This window comes from Amblyomma maculatum, chromosome 2 (assembly GCF_055883805.1).
Source record: "Amblyomma maculatum isolate TAMU_Amacu chromosome 2, ASM5588380v1, whole genome shotgun sequence".
Lineage (NCBI taxonomy): Eukaryota > Metazoa > Arthropoda > Arachnida > Ixodida > Ixodidae > Amblyomma > Amblyomma maculatum.
Window position 1 is genome coordinate 56,643,719 of NC_139345.1, and position 16,292 is coordinate 56,660,010.

General features: G+C 42.8%; 1 protein-coding gene across 1 annotated transcript in view; it reads right to left on the minus strand.

Moving 5' to 3' along the window:
* Positions 1–205: 205 nt before the first annotated feature.
* LOC146198705 (oxytocin receptor-like) overlaps positions 206–16,292 on the minus strand; it is a 66,354-nt gene continuing 50,267 nt past the window's right edge. Inside the window, exon 2 of the mRNA XM_084592633.1 lies at positions 206–471. Coding sequence (XP_084448759.1) covers positions 206–471 — 266 coding nt within the window. The remainder of the gene's footprint in view (positions 472–16,292) is intronic.

Genomic DNA, 16,292 nt, shown 5'->3' on the forward strand with positions numbered 1-16,292 from the left:
CTTGCGCGCAGAAAGTGACGTCCTCACACCCCAGGCCAGTTTTTCACTCCCGCTCCACTCATGTGTCTCGAGAGCTGCAATTTTCGTTTTTTAGCGCGAATCTCATACGAAACGGGGCTTCTTTCTTATTTCAACCTAAAAGCTATCAACCAAGAGTATTTTCTTTTATTTACAGCCAGAAGCAACGCACTGCGAGAGTTTCTTTTCACACTCTTCTTCCGAACCTCTCAGCGGTGTGTGATCGCGAAAAGGAGATATTTCTGACTGAGTTCTTCGTGGCCGCGACGTTACGAGAGCTGGGCGCGGAGACTAGGCTGGAAGCGGCGCTTCCCACGTCCGCCTTGTGAGAGCAGCGGTGGCAGAGGCGCAACCGCAGCGCCTGTAGCAGGTTACGGTTGAAGAAAAGGTAGATCCATGGGTTCACGCAGCTGTTGAGACTGTTGAGCAGCATCAGGATTGTGACTGTGGCATCTGCAGAGATAAATGGGAAGGGGGAAGAAAATGAGGAAAGATACTTGAACTTGGGTGGCGACAATATACAGTTCTGTTACGGCGTATGCGTTGGCATAATAAAAAGAAAAGACTGCTACGCTAATAAGTGACATTCTTCGTGCGGCGGATATAACAAACGCTATCTCAGATCGAGATATAGCTTCGGCTCGAGCTCTGTTCGATATTTTGCTAGTATAGCGCAGGCACTTTAGCATCTGGTCGAAGCTATTAGTTTGACTTGATTCCCTGCCTAGACAACAAACATGGGGCTAACGCTTAGCTTTATCTTGTCTACAATTATTATGAATTGTTGACGTTCTTTTGCTTTTATTTACGTTTTATACTATGCCAGAAGATGACAAAAACGGTTCACATTGTAGAAATAAGGTTGCATAATCTAACTGTGATTATTATTAGCCATGTCAGCAGTAGCGTATGTTGAACTAAAATAAATAGCAGGTGTTAAATACTGCACAACGTCAATGAATATTTGCATTCCCCGCATGCGAGACTACTGACACTAGTAGTGACTAGTGACAAATCCCCAGTCCATCTCAGGTGTACGGGTTTCATTTTCTTCAGCATGTTTTTCAATGTGACATTTCATTAATATTTCAAGAGGTGCAGCCATGCCAGCGTACCATCAGTAGCCGATTCGGATCCTCATTTGGACATGTATTCATTAATATTTCAAGAGGTGCAGCCATGCCAGCGTACCTACAGTAGCCGATTGGGAGCCTCATTTTACATGAATACGCCATCTCCGACCAAATATGGACCTTTATATCGCAGTTATTCTGTCATTTTTATACGCATAAAAATTATTCAGTCAGCTGCGAACGAACCTTGAGGAGTAGAGCGGTTAGCTGGTACGCGAACTTGCAGCTTGGGATTTCTGTTTTCGTTTAGTGCTAAAGCGCCCATCGCTGACCACCGGCAACTGAGACTCTTGGCCGATCTTTGTTGTGCCTTTGCTTTGATTGGCTAAGTTGTTTCGTGAGGTCATGACAACGAGGTCTTGCGTGGATAGTTCAAAGTAAGTCTGGTATAGCGGCCTCAACGAGCGAGTCTCTCTGACAAGTCTTAGAAGTTTGCCAGCCAATAGAGAGGGCGATGAATGACTGACCATGACCTTTGCAGTGTTTTCCTACTAAACGCACTGAGGACGATTATGGTGATAAATATTGCGAAATGTGTGCGCAGCTATTAAACGTTTTACGATATATTGAGGCCAAGAATTTGAGATACTTATACGAATGTATGTATGTATGTATGTATGTATGTATGTATGTATGTATGTATGCATGTATGTATGTATGTATGTATGTATGTATGTATGTATGTATGTATGTATGTATGTATGTATGTATGTATGTATGTATGTATGTATGTATGTATGTATGTATGTATGTATGTATGTATGTATGTATGTATGTATGTATGTATGTATGTATGTATGTATGTATGTATGTATGTATGTATGTATGTATGTATGTATGTATGTATGTATGTATGTATGTATGTATGTATGTGTGTATGTATGTATGTACGGTTGGTTGGTTTGTAGGGTTTAACGTCCCAAAGCGACTTAGGCTATGAGAGACGCATATGTATGTATGTATGTATGTATGTATGTATGTATGTATGTATGTATGTATGTATGTATGTATGTATGTATGTATGTATGTATGTATGTATGTATGTATGTATGTATGTATGTATGTATGTATGTATGTATGTATGTATGTATGTATGTATGCATGTCATCTGCTTAGTTCCCTTTTGGATCGTGACACTCTCACGTTTAATAACTCTTATCTCTCTTGCATTGGCAGCGGCAGCAACGATGACGCGGTTTTTCCGATGAACGGACGCATAAGAGTGGCGCTGAAAAAAAAATGGAAAACCGCTGGAGCGCATTAAAACCAGTCAGTTTTGAATTCAGGCACTAGGGCTCAGTAGCCAAGCGTTTCAATCACTAAGTCACCACGGCGGGTGCAATTGGCTCGTTTATTAAGAGGTTTAGGTAGGAGTTCTGCCGTTTTTCAGAACAGCTCTCAGATAGTGTCAAAAGTAGAAACAAACCCGTGTCCTCCGAACCAAGCGCACCGTTGCATCCCTCTTGACCGCGGAGGCAGCGCGCAACCCTCCGCCATTTGAGGCGGGAGTTCCAGACGGTGCGACATGTACAATGCAGAGCACTAGGTTCATGGCCACATAAAATTTGTGTCAGGTAAATATTGCACGAAAAACAGTGATTACACCGCATTAAATCAAAACGAAAAGAAATGATAATCCCTGCCAATTTTTTCACATCTCTTCATAATGGAGAGGTGACGTTTACGACCCCACTATCCTAGGCACTATCTCAGGCACCGTGAACAAGAAGTATGCCTTATCAAAAGGACACAGTCAACTGTGTCATGGACTTTCTTTACAGGCCCCTTCCTTCCTCAGTTTTAGGACTCTGATTAAAAATTTCTTTTGTTCTTTTCCTTTCTTTTCAATTGTGCTACTCTAATTACATGCTATATGTTATTTTTACTGTTCAATGTCGAGTATGAATTCATATGGCCGCACTTGGTATGAAATCGGCTGTGTAATATGAAAATGCGCAGCATGCAAGGCATATTAAGGAATAGCATAGTAGTAGTGTGGGAAGGTATGGTATGGTGGTATCACAAGGCATGACGTGTTATACTATGACATGGAAAGGTATTAGTGGTACTGCATTGACATAATCGCAGTGAAATATTTAGGATTAAAATTTACTAGCACATTAAAATGGGATATACACAGAAACAGCAGTTGTGGGAAAGCGGGGAGAAAATTATGGTTCTTACGCAGGAAACTTGCCGCAGCACCCCGTGAGGTAAAGTTCAGTTCAGTTCAGTCGTTCAGTCGTGTCCGACTCTTCGTGACCCTATGGACCATGTCACGCCACGCTTTCCGGTCTCTCACTATCTTACTAATATCACATAACTTCATCTGCAGTGCCTCGAGGATGCCATCTAACCACCGCGTTCGCTGCCTACCCCTTCTCCTGCGACCCTCAACTTTTCCCAACATCAAATCTTTCTCCAGCGACTCCTATCTTCTCATCAGATGACCAAAGTAGCTGAGATTTAACTTTAGAATTTTACTCTCCAATGAGCAGTCAGGGTTTATGGTTGACAATATCGACTGATTTGATCTTCTGGCAGTCCAAGGAACTCTCAAGAGTCTTCGCCAGCACCACAATTCAAACGCGTCAATTCTTTGGCGGTCAGCCTTTTTCACAGTCCAACTCTCGCATCCATACATCACAACTGGAAAGACCATAGCACGAGTTATACGGATCTTGGTTGGCAGACTAATGTCTCTGCTCTTTACTAGGCGGTCAAGGCTAACCATTGCTCTCTTTCCCAGAAGCAGGCGTCTCCTAATTTCATGGCTGCAGTCTCCTTCCGAGGTAATCTTGGAGCCCAAGAACAAAAAATCTGTCACAGCTTCCACTTCTTGTCCATTGATGATCCAGGACTTGACAAGGCAAGACGCCATGATCTTTGTCTTTTTAATGTTCAGTTTAAGCCCAAACTTCTCACTCTCTTCTTGTACGCGCATCAGAAGTCTTTTGAGTTCCACTTCACTTTCTGCCATTAAAGTGGTATCATCCGCATATCTAAGGTTGTTGATATGTCTTCCAGCAATCTTCCCTCCAGCTGAAGACTCGTCCAGACCGGCCTTCCTCATGATTCACTCTGCAAATAGGTTAAATAGGCAGGGCGACAGTATGCAGCCTTGCCTCACTTCTTTCTCGATCGGAAACCAATCAGTAAGACCATGCCCAGTTCTGACTGTGGCCTCTTGCCCTTCATGAAGGTTCCTGAGGAGACAGATGAGGTGAATTGGAACTCCCATCTCTTGGAGAGCTTGCCACAATCTGCTGTGATCTACGCAGTCAAACGCTTTCGCATAGTCAATAAAGCAGAAGTAGATGGGTTTCTGGAACTCTCTTATTTTTTCCATGATCCAGCGAAGGTTGGCAATTTGGTCTCTAGTTCCTCTGCCCTTGCGAAACCCAGCTTGCACGTCCGGAAGCTCCCGATCCACATACTGCTGCAGCCTACCTTGGAGGATTTTCAACATCACCTTGCTAGCATGGTTATCAACATCAAAAACCCTCATTCGCCCAGTACGCGAACACAGCTGCATAGTGTGCAATCCTTACTAAACATGTCCAACTAATAAACTAGAAAGATTTCTGAAATCTGCAACTCCAATTCCTACATTCCTAGTATTCACGCCCTGACAGTGTAACTGCTCTTCACAGCCAAATACGCATGCCAACCCTTGAAAACAGGCCAACCATTGTACAAAAAATTCCTATTTCTTCTTTACTACAACTGTATAACACAAATAGAGATGAATAGCTGAAACCACTCTTCCAGTGTTCTAGCAGAGCAATAACACACTGGGCATTAGGCCCCTAGCGGCAAAATTCAGTACACTTAAATATTCTTTTTCATGCAATAAATTACAAAAAAGTATAATATCTGAAAGCATTGCTCAACCTTTTTTATGTAATAGTGTCCTACAGTGTTCACGCGCTTTTCTACCAATTGGTGCCCCTGCCAAACTTGCTAACAAAACAACGTCATGGCGGGGCTCGGAGTAGCTGCAAGACATGCGATGAGCACAAGCAGCCGAAGATTTTTTTTTTAATTTTCTCGTATGGTTTTATGAAGGAGAAAAATTGATTTCTCTTTCGGCGCACATCTGAAATCGGCTGGACGTTATCCTTCCATAATTTTAGTTTACCTCTTGGCACTATCAATCAGCGTAAAACCTCAAGCAAAACGTTCTCACAGTCTCGTCATATATATTGCTAATTACCAGCGTAAAGTTACGTGAACTCTCCCTCATACCGGTTTTCCTTCTCCGCCGTTGATGCCTTCTATTACTATTTGTATATTGGACCCCGCCTAAGAGCAGGATTAGCTCGGATGAGGGGGCTATACTTCGTCGGTCGACACAAATTGCTCATCCATAAAAATTAGACGGCTCTTTGTTACGGCAGTTTCTTATCCGACACTAGGGGTACCTTGTTTATTTGTGTTCTCGTCAAACTAAAATTTTTATAATTTTTGTCCACCTTTGCCTGAGGAGAAAATTACTGCGGCAAGATTTTCCAGTCCTTCTTAACATTCTTGAAGATGACTGTCGTCGTAGGTGGCAAGATGCGCAATGACAGAGTGGCTGCAGGAATCGAGCCTGTGTTGAAGGTCGAAAAATATAATATGCGACAATTTGAATCAACCATCACATTGTATATGTTTATGTGTATTGCAGAAGCACGTTTTCAATGCTGGAACGAAAATGGAAACACCATGTGTTACACAATAGGAGTCACCACTCAGAGCCCAAATAACGCCAACGGGCCTGATGTTGCAAGTTTCAGGCTAAGTGTACAGTAAGCACGTGAAGGCGGTGCATTGTAGTATGAGGTTTTGGTTTTCATTTCAGTTATTTGCGCATCTTTCGTTTGATTATATATACCCAAAATATGTGTACTTGCTTCAGGAATTCGTTGATGCATGGCGATAAACAAAGTATTCGGAGAGGAACACCTTTTTTCTATTCTCAATATCCTGTAGAAGCTGCAGATTCTTGTTACATGTACAAAAAAGATTGACCTAACAAGCATCAAACAACAGTGTCGACACAGCGATTTCGTCAAGGAGGTCTCTGACGCATGACCAAATCACCCTAAGTAATTTGTTTATAATTTAACGTGACAAATACCATGGTTTGATCCCTGCTGAAGTGCAAAAAAACTTATATTACCTCTGTAAATAACACGTGAATTTGTTGCATAAAAATAAAATTCTGAATAGTCTTAATATTTAAAGCAACAAAAACATTACTAACATACCGACTTCATTGTGAAGGCAATAAATGTCGTGTTGCGACAGTGTTAAATGAGAAGGGCCAATTTTTACCCATTCTCTCCTCTTTGCAGCTTCAGTGCTCTGTGGAAATTCAAACGTTTTGTTCCAGGATTTACCACTCATAAAATTGCTTGTCAACAAATTGCAAGATTCTAACCAGTAGCCGCAGCTCTCTTAGGGCTTCTCAGGCGAACTTCTTCTTAATTTGGCGTCGACTGGCCTCAACGACAGGTAGTGTCTATAAGTGCGTTTACTCTCGCCTTCTCCAATCATTTCTTGATTTTTACTTCTCACCTTAGGCATCCATACGCGAAGGAAGCCATCCGGAACAAATACTGGTCAACTTCCTGCATCGTCTTTTGTTATCCTCAATTTTAAATTCCCAAGAAAGTGATGACATGCGCCCGGCTCCAACATCAATATCGAATATCTCCTCAACAACAGCGATCAATTCATTCCCGAAGATATCGCAACTTTCGCACCGACTGGATTCTTTTTAAAATACATGAAAACAACAACCGAATTTTCCAGAAGGTACAGCTACCTCATTGGCCCAGAGGACATCTTGCTAGAGCGCTCTCTTGTTGCCGGGCAGGAGGAACCACATGGAATCGATCATTGATTGCAATAGCGGAATTGCCGTCACCTCCGACTACCGAACGAGGCGAGCAGAGACAGAGCGAGGCTGCGCCGGGACCACCAAGCAAGCCGGCGAGATCGGGCGCGGATGTTATTCGCGGTAAGGTGCGTACATACCAGCGGAGGTAAGAACAGAGAACGGGGGAAGAACTACGAAAGCGCCGGGGTCCGGAAATGCCGGAAATTCGACGAAGCATCCTGCAGCCGTCGCTATTGCTTGCGTCTCATCAAATATTTTTGCTCCAATGCAAAATTGATATAGAAAAAAACAGAGAGTGATATGAGCAGAGGGAACGAGGATGTCGGTTTTGCGGAAACGGGAGCGACTGACTCCCAAACTTTCGCGGATTCGATATTCGTTCGAGTCCCCGTGCTGTCAAAACATTTTGGTAAAGGATTAAAAATAAATGAGAAATGAATATCATAGTAATGAGCGGACTCTGCATAACGTTTCGAAGCGTGGAAAATAAAACATTGCCAAGGAAAAGGTAAGCTTCCTAAAAAATAGCTTGAATCTTTATTTTAGTTATCACTACCATCGGACGTCATCCTCACATTATTTGGAGCACAAGAATTCAAAATTGAGTAAAGCAGAAGGAAGACAAAATGCGCTGAACAGCAATATGTTCCTTCTGAAGCCAGGAAGACGTACAGAATATAATAGTTTAGAATATATAGAGAAAAAAAAAAAACAGATGTTCTTTCTCTTTCAAAGCGCAAAAATGGAATCAGAGCTACACGATTCAGTGAGAAATTGTCGGGCTGTGTCCTCAAACTATAAGCATACCCGAAAATTCTGGAGAAGCCTCTATTTTAAGAACCATAATTTTATTTATGAACGAAATTATTTTGATATCGCACTACTTTGCGGCGACATCAACATATCCGCATACCTTCCGTCGGGACGCTTTCAGTTTTCTGCCATTAAAAGATGCTAAAAAGGAAGCACCTTAATTTTTTTGCGGTACATGGCACAATCCCCCGACGAATTTTAAAACCAAGTATGTGCAAAGTATCACAAGGTTATGTTATTGCTGTTGTAACAATATAAACTATTCCTTTTATGCTCGCATTTCCTTCTTCAAGTACAGCTTCTTCCCTCATACCACTGATATTCGATGTTCCACAGCAGCCAACATTCGCTCATTATCTTTTCAAACAATTTACAGAGACGCAACATCTGTCCTACGCCAGGCCCTGAGTGCTCTAGTCCAATTTTTCTACTGTTTCTCTTTTAAGCTAGGAATATTGTGAACGTGTTTATACCCATTGGCGCAACTGGCAAAACATCAGTTAGAAACCGGACGTGCTACTCAATTTTTAGAGCTCCTCCATGGCGCTCTAATGCAAAGGAATGATACTGTGAGGTGGACACCGTTGTACCGATATCCCATTATGGCGGTCACTACCAAACAACGCTAATATATGTGCGATGCCCAGGCGCACTACCACATGCTAGTGTACTAGACAGTTACCTCTGAGGTTTAAAATTCGCAGCACTCCTCCAGTACTCGTCAGTACTACAAGGCGAGCTAGCGCCATCCCGAACATTGAGGTGTCACCACAGCAACAGCAGGCGCCATCAGCCATGCAGCCTCTACATACGCACCATTTAAGGGCGCCAGGCGGTATATATTGAACAGAGCGGGAGCAAGCGTTTAGATGCTCCTAACAGGTTCTGGTCATCCTAATCTCCGCAGGAGGTACGCACTTGTCACTTCTACCGGCTCTTAAAGTAGCCTCTGGGTACCCGGAAATTTTGCTCTCTTTTGAAACTGGCGGGCAGATGCAATAACCTGCCACTGACGAAACCGTGTTGTCTTTGGAGACAGGCGCTCTTCCCGGATAGCGGGGCAGATTCTGACAGTGCATTTATCCTTGCGTAGCGTCCATGTACGCTGAACCCCTGCCTCACCACACACCATGTTGAGAGGTAGCTGTCTAATAACAGCAGCTACAGAGTTTAAGCACCTGCTCCTATCCACCAATAGCGCCATCACCTCACCTTTCCTCCTTCAACATCCAGCTGTTGCACAGGCTCCTGAAGACTGCACCTAATATTCTTGAAATATTCCACAACCACTAACCTGCATCTCCTTAAGGCTATCATTAAACACTCTTACTTCGTCCCCTTCTCTGCCACGGTATTCAGCTAGTCCGCCGCACGCAGGTAAGGAAACGAGGAGCTGGGCTTTTATAATAAGAAGTCCGTCCACGACGACAAAAATGGTTTATCTTCTGTTTTCATCCTACTCAAGTTTCTCCTGCCCCTCCCACCTACTCTAAAGCCTGCCTGGACGACATGATAATAAGCTGCAGTTTGCATGTAGCGCTATACTTCGACGCCCATATATAAACTATATAGCTGGGCTCCCTTGCACGGTCATCATGAGACAAATACAAAGTGCAGGTGTTCGTAATTTCCTACAGGAAAAAACTGGCGGCACTCAGAAACCAGCATAGCACGAAAAACAAAGTGCAATATGGCACGCATGTAATGAGATAACCAGAACGCTCACTGAGGGACATCGACGAACAAGAAAAGGAGAAAACCAATATCACCGCGAAATTTACTAAGGACAAAGCTGTGTGGCAGTACTGTCGAAGACGATATTGCCTCACACGTATTTTAGTGTATGTCCAAGTGTTATAGAAGAAATTAAATAGGCATGAAAAGAGCAGAAAGAGAATCGAAGCGAATCATAGCATCACAACCTGGACACAGAGGAGGGCTGCACATCTGGGTCGCGCCAGGGAGCTTGCGCTTTTCGAAACACTTTTTCCTCAATAAGGCCGAAGTGGGGCACTGCTGGTCGCAACATATATAATGGCTGTCTGCGTGCAACCACAAGCAGCGTGAAAGGGATATATACTTCGTTTAACGTCCCTCGTGTCACGTTATGTGCAGGCCGCCGTATCGGAAAAAGGAATTCTGAGTCAGCTTTTCGGGCTTTGGTGACATATTTCGTGTAATTATATACATATAGCTATTGTAAGTGTCAGACAAAAGGCGAATACGCTTGGTCTCAATCACGTTAGAGATAATTCCTCACCTCTCTTTAACGAGCGACTCAAAGCGCGCCCGAAAAGCTGACTCAGAATTCCTTTTTAATAATAATAATAATAATAATAATAATAATAATAATAATAATAATAATAATAATAATAATAATAATAATAATAATAATAATAATAATAATAATAATAATAATAATAATAATAATAATAATAGTAATAATCAATCAATAAATAAATCAATCAATCAATCAATCAATCTTTATTTAATGTGCGCAGGAACAACCATGTGGTCTTTGTGCTGCAGCACAAATAAAAAAAAAAGAAACAAAAATGAAAAAGCACAAACATGTTTACACACACAAAGAGAACACAAAAAAAGAAATAAATAATACATGAAATGAAACAGACGAAAAGTATCACGGAAAGTAATTAAACAATGAGTAGCATCACTTATATACACAGTGAGAGAATTTTTTAGCACACCAGGAAATAAAGAAAAAAAAAGACAAAAGATAGAAGACAAAAAAAAAAACAACAACAAATAACTGACATTGATTATAGTAATATAGAAATATACATAAAATAAACAACCCTTCCAGGCGCAACAAGTGCATGGTACTTAAAACACAGGCTAGAAATACAGAATAATACAATAAAGAAGTTAAATTGAACAAGGGGCAGTAAGATTCGAATATAAAGTTTAAAGTTGAAATATAAGTAAGAAACGGATAAAAAGTAGTTCACGATACAGACAGCATTGAACAGGAGAAAAAGCAAAAAGTGAAGTAAATACAATTTAAGGCTAGAAAGTGGGAGTTTTAAGTGATAAAGTACTATTTAGAATACAACGCTACGAACATCCAATGTAAATGAACAGAGCGAGTTTTGGAAGATGTCAAGGTGAGGACAAAAAGAGTTAAATAACCACTGCATCCTGTCCAGAGGGGAGTGGGAATGAAGAGGAGAAACCTGAAATGGTCTGAATTCCCTCATGCTCTTTCGCGGAACGCGCAGCAGGATGTACTCTAAGAGCTGAGGGCACATAATGTGGCCATGAAGGAGTTTGTACAGAAATATGATATCAAGTCTGATACGACGGCAGTGAAGGGTAGGAAGATTCAGTTGGGCGCTCCTGGTGGAGCGAGATGGGGAAGTTGCGCAAGGAAAGCGATAATGAAATATCCGTACGGTACAGTATGACATTGTATGGTATGGTATGGTATGGTATGGTATGGTATGGTATGGTATGGTATGGTATGGTATGGTATGGTATGGTATGGTATGGTATGGTATGGTATGGTATGGTATGGTATGGTATGGTATGCTGGTTTCATGGTCATAACTTAACGGAAGCAGTTCGGAGCACTCCGCAGGCAGTTCTGTCAACGCGGTCTTATTCACTTCCGGCAACGAAGAAAGACTCCGGAATCGTTAGTTCCTCATGCGGTCTGTCTGTTGATGCCAGCATGTTTAGGTGAAGCACCACCGAAAGGGACATTTCAGCGCATCTTTGATGGCCGTTTATATCCACCACCAACAGAGTTGGATACTGTAGAACACGAGTCGGACCTTCCTGCTTTTTTTTCGGAGAGTCAAATGATGCGTACAACTTACGCATTCAAAATATGTAATTCTGGCACTCTGCTAGTACTCCAAGCCTATGAGCGGTGCCTCCAGCGTAAAATATGTACTACATCCCCATGTGCCCTTGCATGCGATACATGTCGATGACAAATAGCAGTTCGTCGTCACTGCCGTCCGTGCATTCGCACAAAGGGAAAGTACCGTGAAAGTTGCTGCGCTTTTCACCAGTGTCTTGCGTCGTCTTCCAAGGCATACGCTCCTGACTCCTGCATCTGATCAAAGACGTTCTATATGACCAATCATTCTTAAAGCATCTCTTAGCATGGCACGGTATTTGCCCCCCTAGAAACCGATCACAAAAATACGGGAAAATACGAAGTAGGAGCAAAAAATCTACAGCTCCCGTAGTCGAGAGTACATGTAAGCATGAAATTGGTACGGGCATGTCTTTTTTAAATATATTGCCTTCTCAGAAAACACTTCAAACTAGATAAAGACTGCTAAAGCACAACAGTACAGGTAGGTCTGGCGCGAATAAATGTTTGTTTAATCTGACTGGATCTTAAATAACACTCATCCATTGCGTCTGCTCAGTTTCCGGCACGTTCTAGGCAGAAGCGAGCAGTCTTCTGCTCACGCCGTACTAATGTTATAACTTTAAGCAAAACAGTACATTTGTGCTCCGCACCCCTCCTCCCTTATTCTGGCTCTGCAAATGCTTGAGCCTCATTCGAGTTCAAAATACTGTGAGCGCAAGCAACTACAGAAAGCCACAGCACTCCGACCGTGCCCTCTACGTAGCGTGTAGCGCGCAAGCAGTGCAGTAGGCGCCGGTTGTAGCAGGTTAAGGGGCGAGTGAGTGGTCGAACTTCGGTGTGGAAGCAAAGAAATAGGGGACGTCAGAGCGTCCGAGGAGCAGTACCTTGAGGCTCCGCCGCCAGGTACCCGAGTTCAAGGAAAAACAAGAAGAAAACATGCGCTTGTCTCTTATTTTCAACAAGAAACGATGTGATTTTAGTACACCTAGAAACTCTAGTGGTCATTAAAATAAAACAGTATATTCACCTAAAATTTGAACCAATACCCTTTAAAGGTGTGCGCCGAGACGTCGGCACGCAGCCTCCGAGTACTCTCGGTACGTCGCCGCACCGATCAAACTGATCGTCACGCGGCCGCCGCCGTCGTTTTCTCTCGCAACATCATTTTAACATCATTTTAACATGTTACCGTCTGTCTACTTAATGTCTACGCCAGCTCCTGCCTAGATAGCGGTAATTTATATTCTATCACTCATCGGATGTCCGTCTCGCGGTGGTCATCCGACACCCTACGTCAGCCTTTGGGCATGCGTGCATTTGGGCATGTCGAGGACGACAAGGTGCCCTCCTGTCTGTGACGTTATTGAGAGCTCGTGCCCAGCGTATGCAGTGACAGCCAGCATGCTACTGTCGGTCAAGACTGCCAGGGTGCAGACCTCTAACAACCACTGATCTACCCAAATATAGCTAATAAGCTGGACTGTGTTTTATTGTCACTCATGCATTGGGCGGAGGAGATGGGAGATTTGCCGTCACTACGCGGAAAGGGGAAATTAGCACTTAAGTGACGAGGGTCTCTTTCAGCGGTGGGACACTCTATCGGAACTTGAGGTTGTTCACAGTTATATAAACTGATTATTCAATCATTATTGTTCTTTCTCGGGTGCGTGTAATTTGTTTTTCATTTTGTGCAAATTAAGATGTTAAAGTCCTGTTTGGCCTGAGCTGCATAACGTCACTGCAAGCAGATGTTGTGAATTCTTGCATAGTAGTAGGCGGCGCTGGTGAAGGCATCGACGTGGCTTTGCGTGCCTATGCAAATTGGGAACAACAAGCGCGTCACAGGAACTTAAAGAACCTTTTTTATTTCTCCGCTATACAAAATGCAAATTAATGCACTCAGTCGGGCACCCCTGCTTTTCTTAATTCTCATTGTAATATACAGAAAACGCTAGTATCTCCCCGATAATCCCCTTTCCCTCATTTTCCAGTTTCATTACACAATCCGCTGCACTGCACCAGCCTCTAATTAATTTACTCTCGACTTGACACCGCACTGCTCACCCTCCCTGTTTGGTTGTGGTATAGCCTTAATTTGCCCGAACCATGCCTTGATGTTGGCAGTCCATTCGCTTTCTGAGCTCTTTTTTTTTACTGTTAGTGTCAGCGGCTTGTTCGCAGTGAACGCTGCTTGTCAGCGAACAAGTCTTTCCAGCTGGAAATGTTGGGAAGGCTTTTTCTCTGTATTCCCCTTTTTGTGACTCCTCTCCTTTTATATATTTCGCCTTGTTTTTCATTAGATTCATCTTTTAGTTTGTGCCTGCTTGTGCAACTTAAGCTTCTTCTCCGAGTCTTTCCCAACATGAGGCATCTGAGGGCTGTATGTCTGTCAGGAAAACGTGTTCAGCCGCGGAAAGCGCAGTGAATCGAAACTGGCACGAAAAATACTGGATACAAAGCATCACAAAGCATCAGAGACAGAAATAACATTTTCTTTGATGACTCAATTATCAGCTATGATGTGCCGTGGAAGAAGGAGCCACATCTGAATAGTCCACATCAGAAAATAAAGTTATACAATGCTATGTCGGGTGCTACTGTTCGACATCTCATATTTATTCCAGTTTTCATCGCTGATTACAACGTATGGTACACCGAAACCCTTGGACAAAAATGATACAGCAATTTCAAGTTTCTTGCTCTCGGAGGAAAAGCATCAGAGGCGGTTCGGTTTATCTCCTCATACCAGGCAGCATAATGTCAGACCAGGTGTGACTTCGGTCTGTCGTCAGCTATTGTCAGAAAGTTGAGTTGAGCTGTCACGGACGGCTTAAACGAGGCAACCAGGAATTTCTTGAGTGTGCGAGCTAGCTTGCACAAACATATATGCGCATGTGGACGGCTGGTAAAGCCTCCGACTAGAAGAAATTTCCATTCCAGCGTTTAGAAAATGCATTCAAGCCCCGCCATCATTTCCATCCCATCCCTATACTTGATTATATCGTTATGATTTTTTTTTCATCTTCATCCGCACTTGCAGCTGTGTAAACCACCATGTGCAGCAGTTTGTCAAAGTATAACCACGCGACTCCCAGCAGCAAATTATTTTTTCGCACATTGCAAATCTGTCTCTTGTCATGAACCAATACGAAAACATCAATACCGCGGCGAACAACTTGTTAGGCAATATTTTCATACCACCTCGTTTCATCTCCTTTTCAGGGGACGTTTACGTCAATATTAGTAGTGAAATTTCAGCCCAACCAATGCGGCAAGTGGCATTTTGTGCGCTTTTAGTAAGCAGGAAAGGTAATCACGTTTTGAATACAGCTTTACAATATGGCCTTTCGCGATTCGGAGAAGAACGAAGAATTTCAGTGACATGAAATATGGGATGCTGCACAAATCATTGTCATTTCATGCGCAAAACGTCTCCACTGCTTCTTTGACAACAGCGGAAGGATCGAACTAGTTATTTACTAATAAAACAATGCAGCAGCCAAGTTTAGCCGCGCCTTTCAGAGCACGCTTCAAACCTTTTATTTTTATTTTTTCTCTTCTTGCTCAGTTAGTCAATGGAGCAAAGAGTCAGAAGAATTGCAGTGAAAGGCACATAACGCGCAGCGTGCTCATACTATGAGTGAGCAAATCGCTGACTCGCTCTTCAAGTTTCGATAAGAAAAACACACGGGAAGCTTCGACGATGCATAAGGGCGAGTTGTACAGCGCATTTCGTTCATGCGATCGAAAGTATTTGGCCGCATAAGAAAAAGGTATATATTACGTTTTATTCTTGAAAACGGGGAGGAGGTCATCATAAGTAAAAATTTCATTTAAACTTTCCTCTTTAACTTTTTTAACCTAAATGAAGGAATCAGTACCAAATGCTTGGGATTAGCGAATAGACCATCATTTCGACGCACAGTACACATTAAGGTATAATAGGAAGTAGTACCACTTTCATGAGTATGTCTGGCTCTCTTGAGCATGTGTATTTACATGTAAACCTAGAGGCATGTGACCTACTCTGAAACAGGAACTCTGAGCACTTTGTAATACCCGGCAGCGCGCAGTGCCTCACGGAACAAACATTACTACCAGATTATTCGAATATATTAGCGCGCGTAAGGATTCAAAGAGGCAGACCGGAAGCCGACCATTCTGTCTTTGCTAAATTTATGAGCCCTGAGTGAACGTGGCACCTGGCCAGTTTTTTTTCTGGCCGCAAGAGTTCATCGATGAAGCTCCAGCTTTTAAATTAAACGCCATCGAGTGGAACGAGGCCACTGCTGGCGAAAATAAAGGCTATGGCTTCTATGTTTTATTTTGTTTACTCAGTGGCAGAGTCTTCGACAAATGTTTTTACAGAATCCTAAATCAAAATGCACAAGACTGCACACAACGACTGATCATTTAGAATGCTCCAGTTGGCCCACAGGAAGAACATTTTCGAAGCGCTGCAAACTAAAGCACCCCACAGGAATTGGTTGTCGCGACGTGTTAATGACATGACGTTGTTCAAATACTCATAAAACCTTATGTGTGGGCTAGCTAGGGCAGAGATTCTGTATTGTGCATGTGATCAACTGTG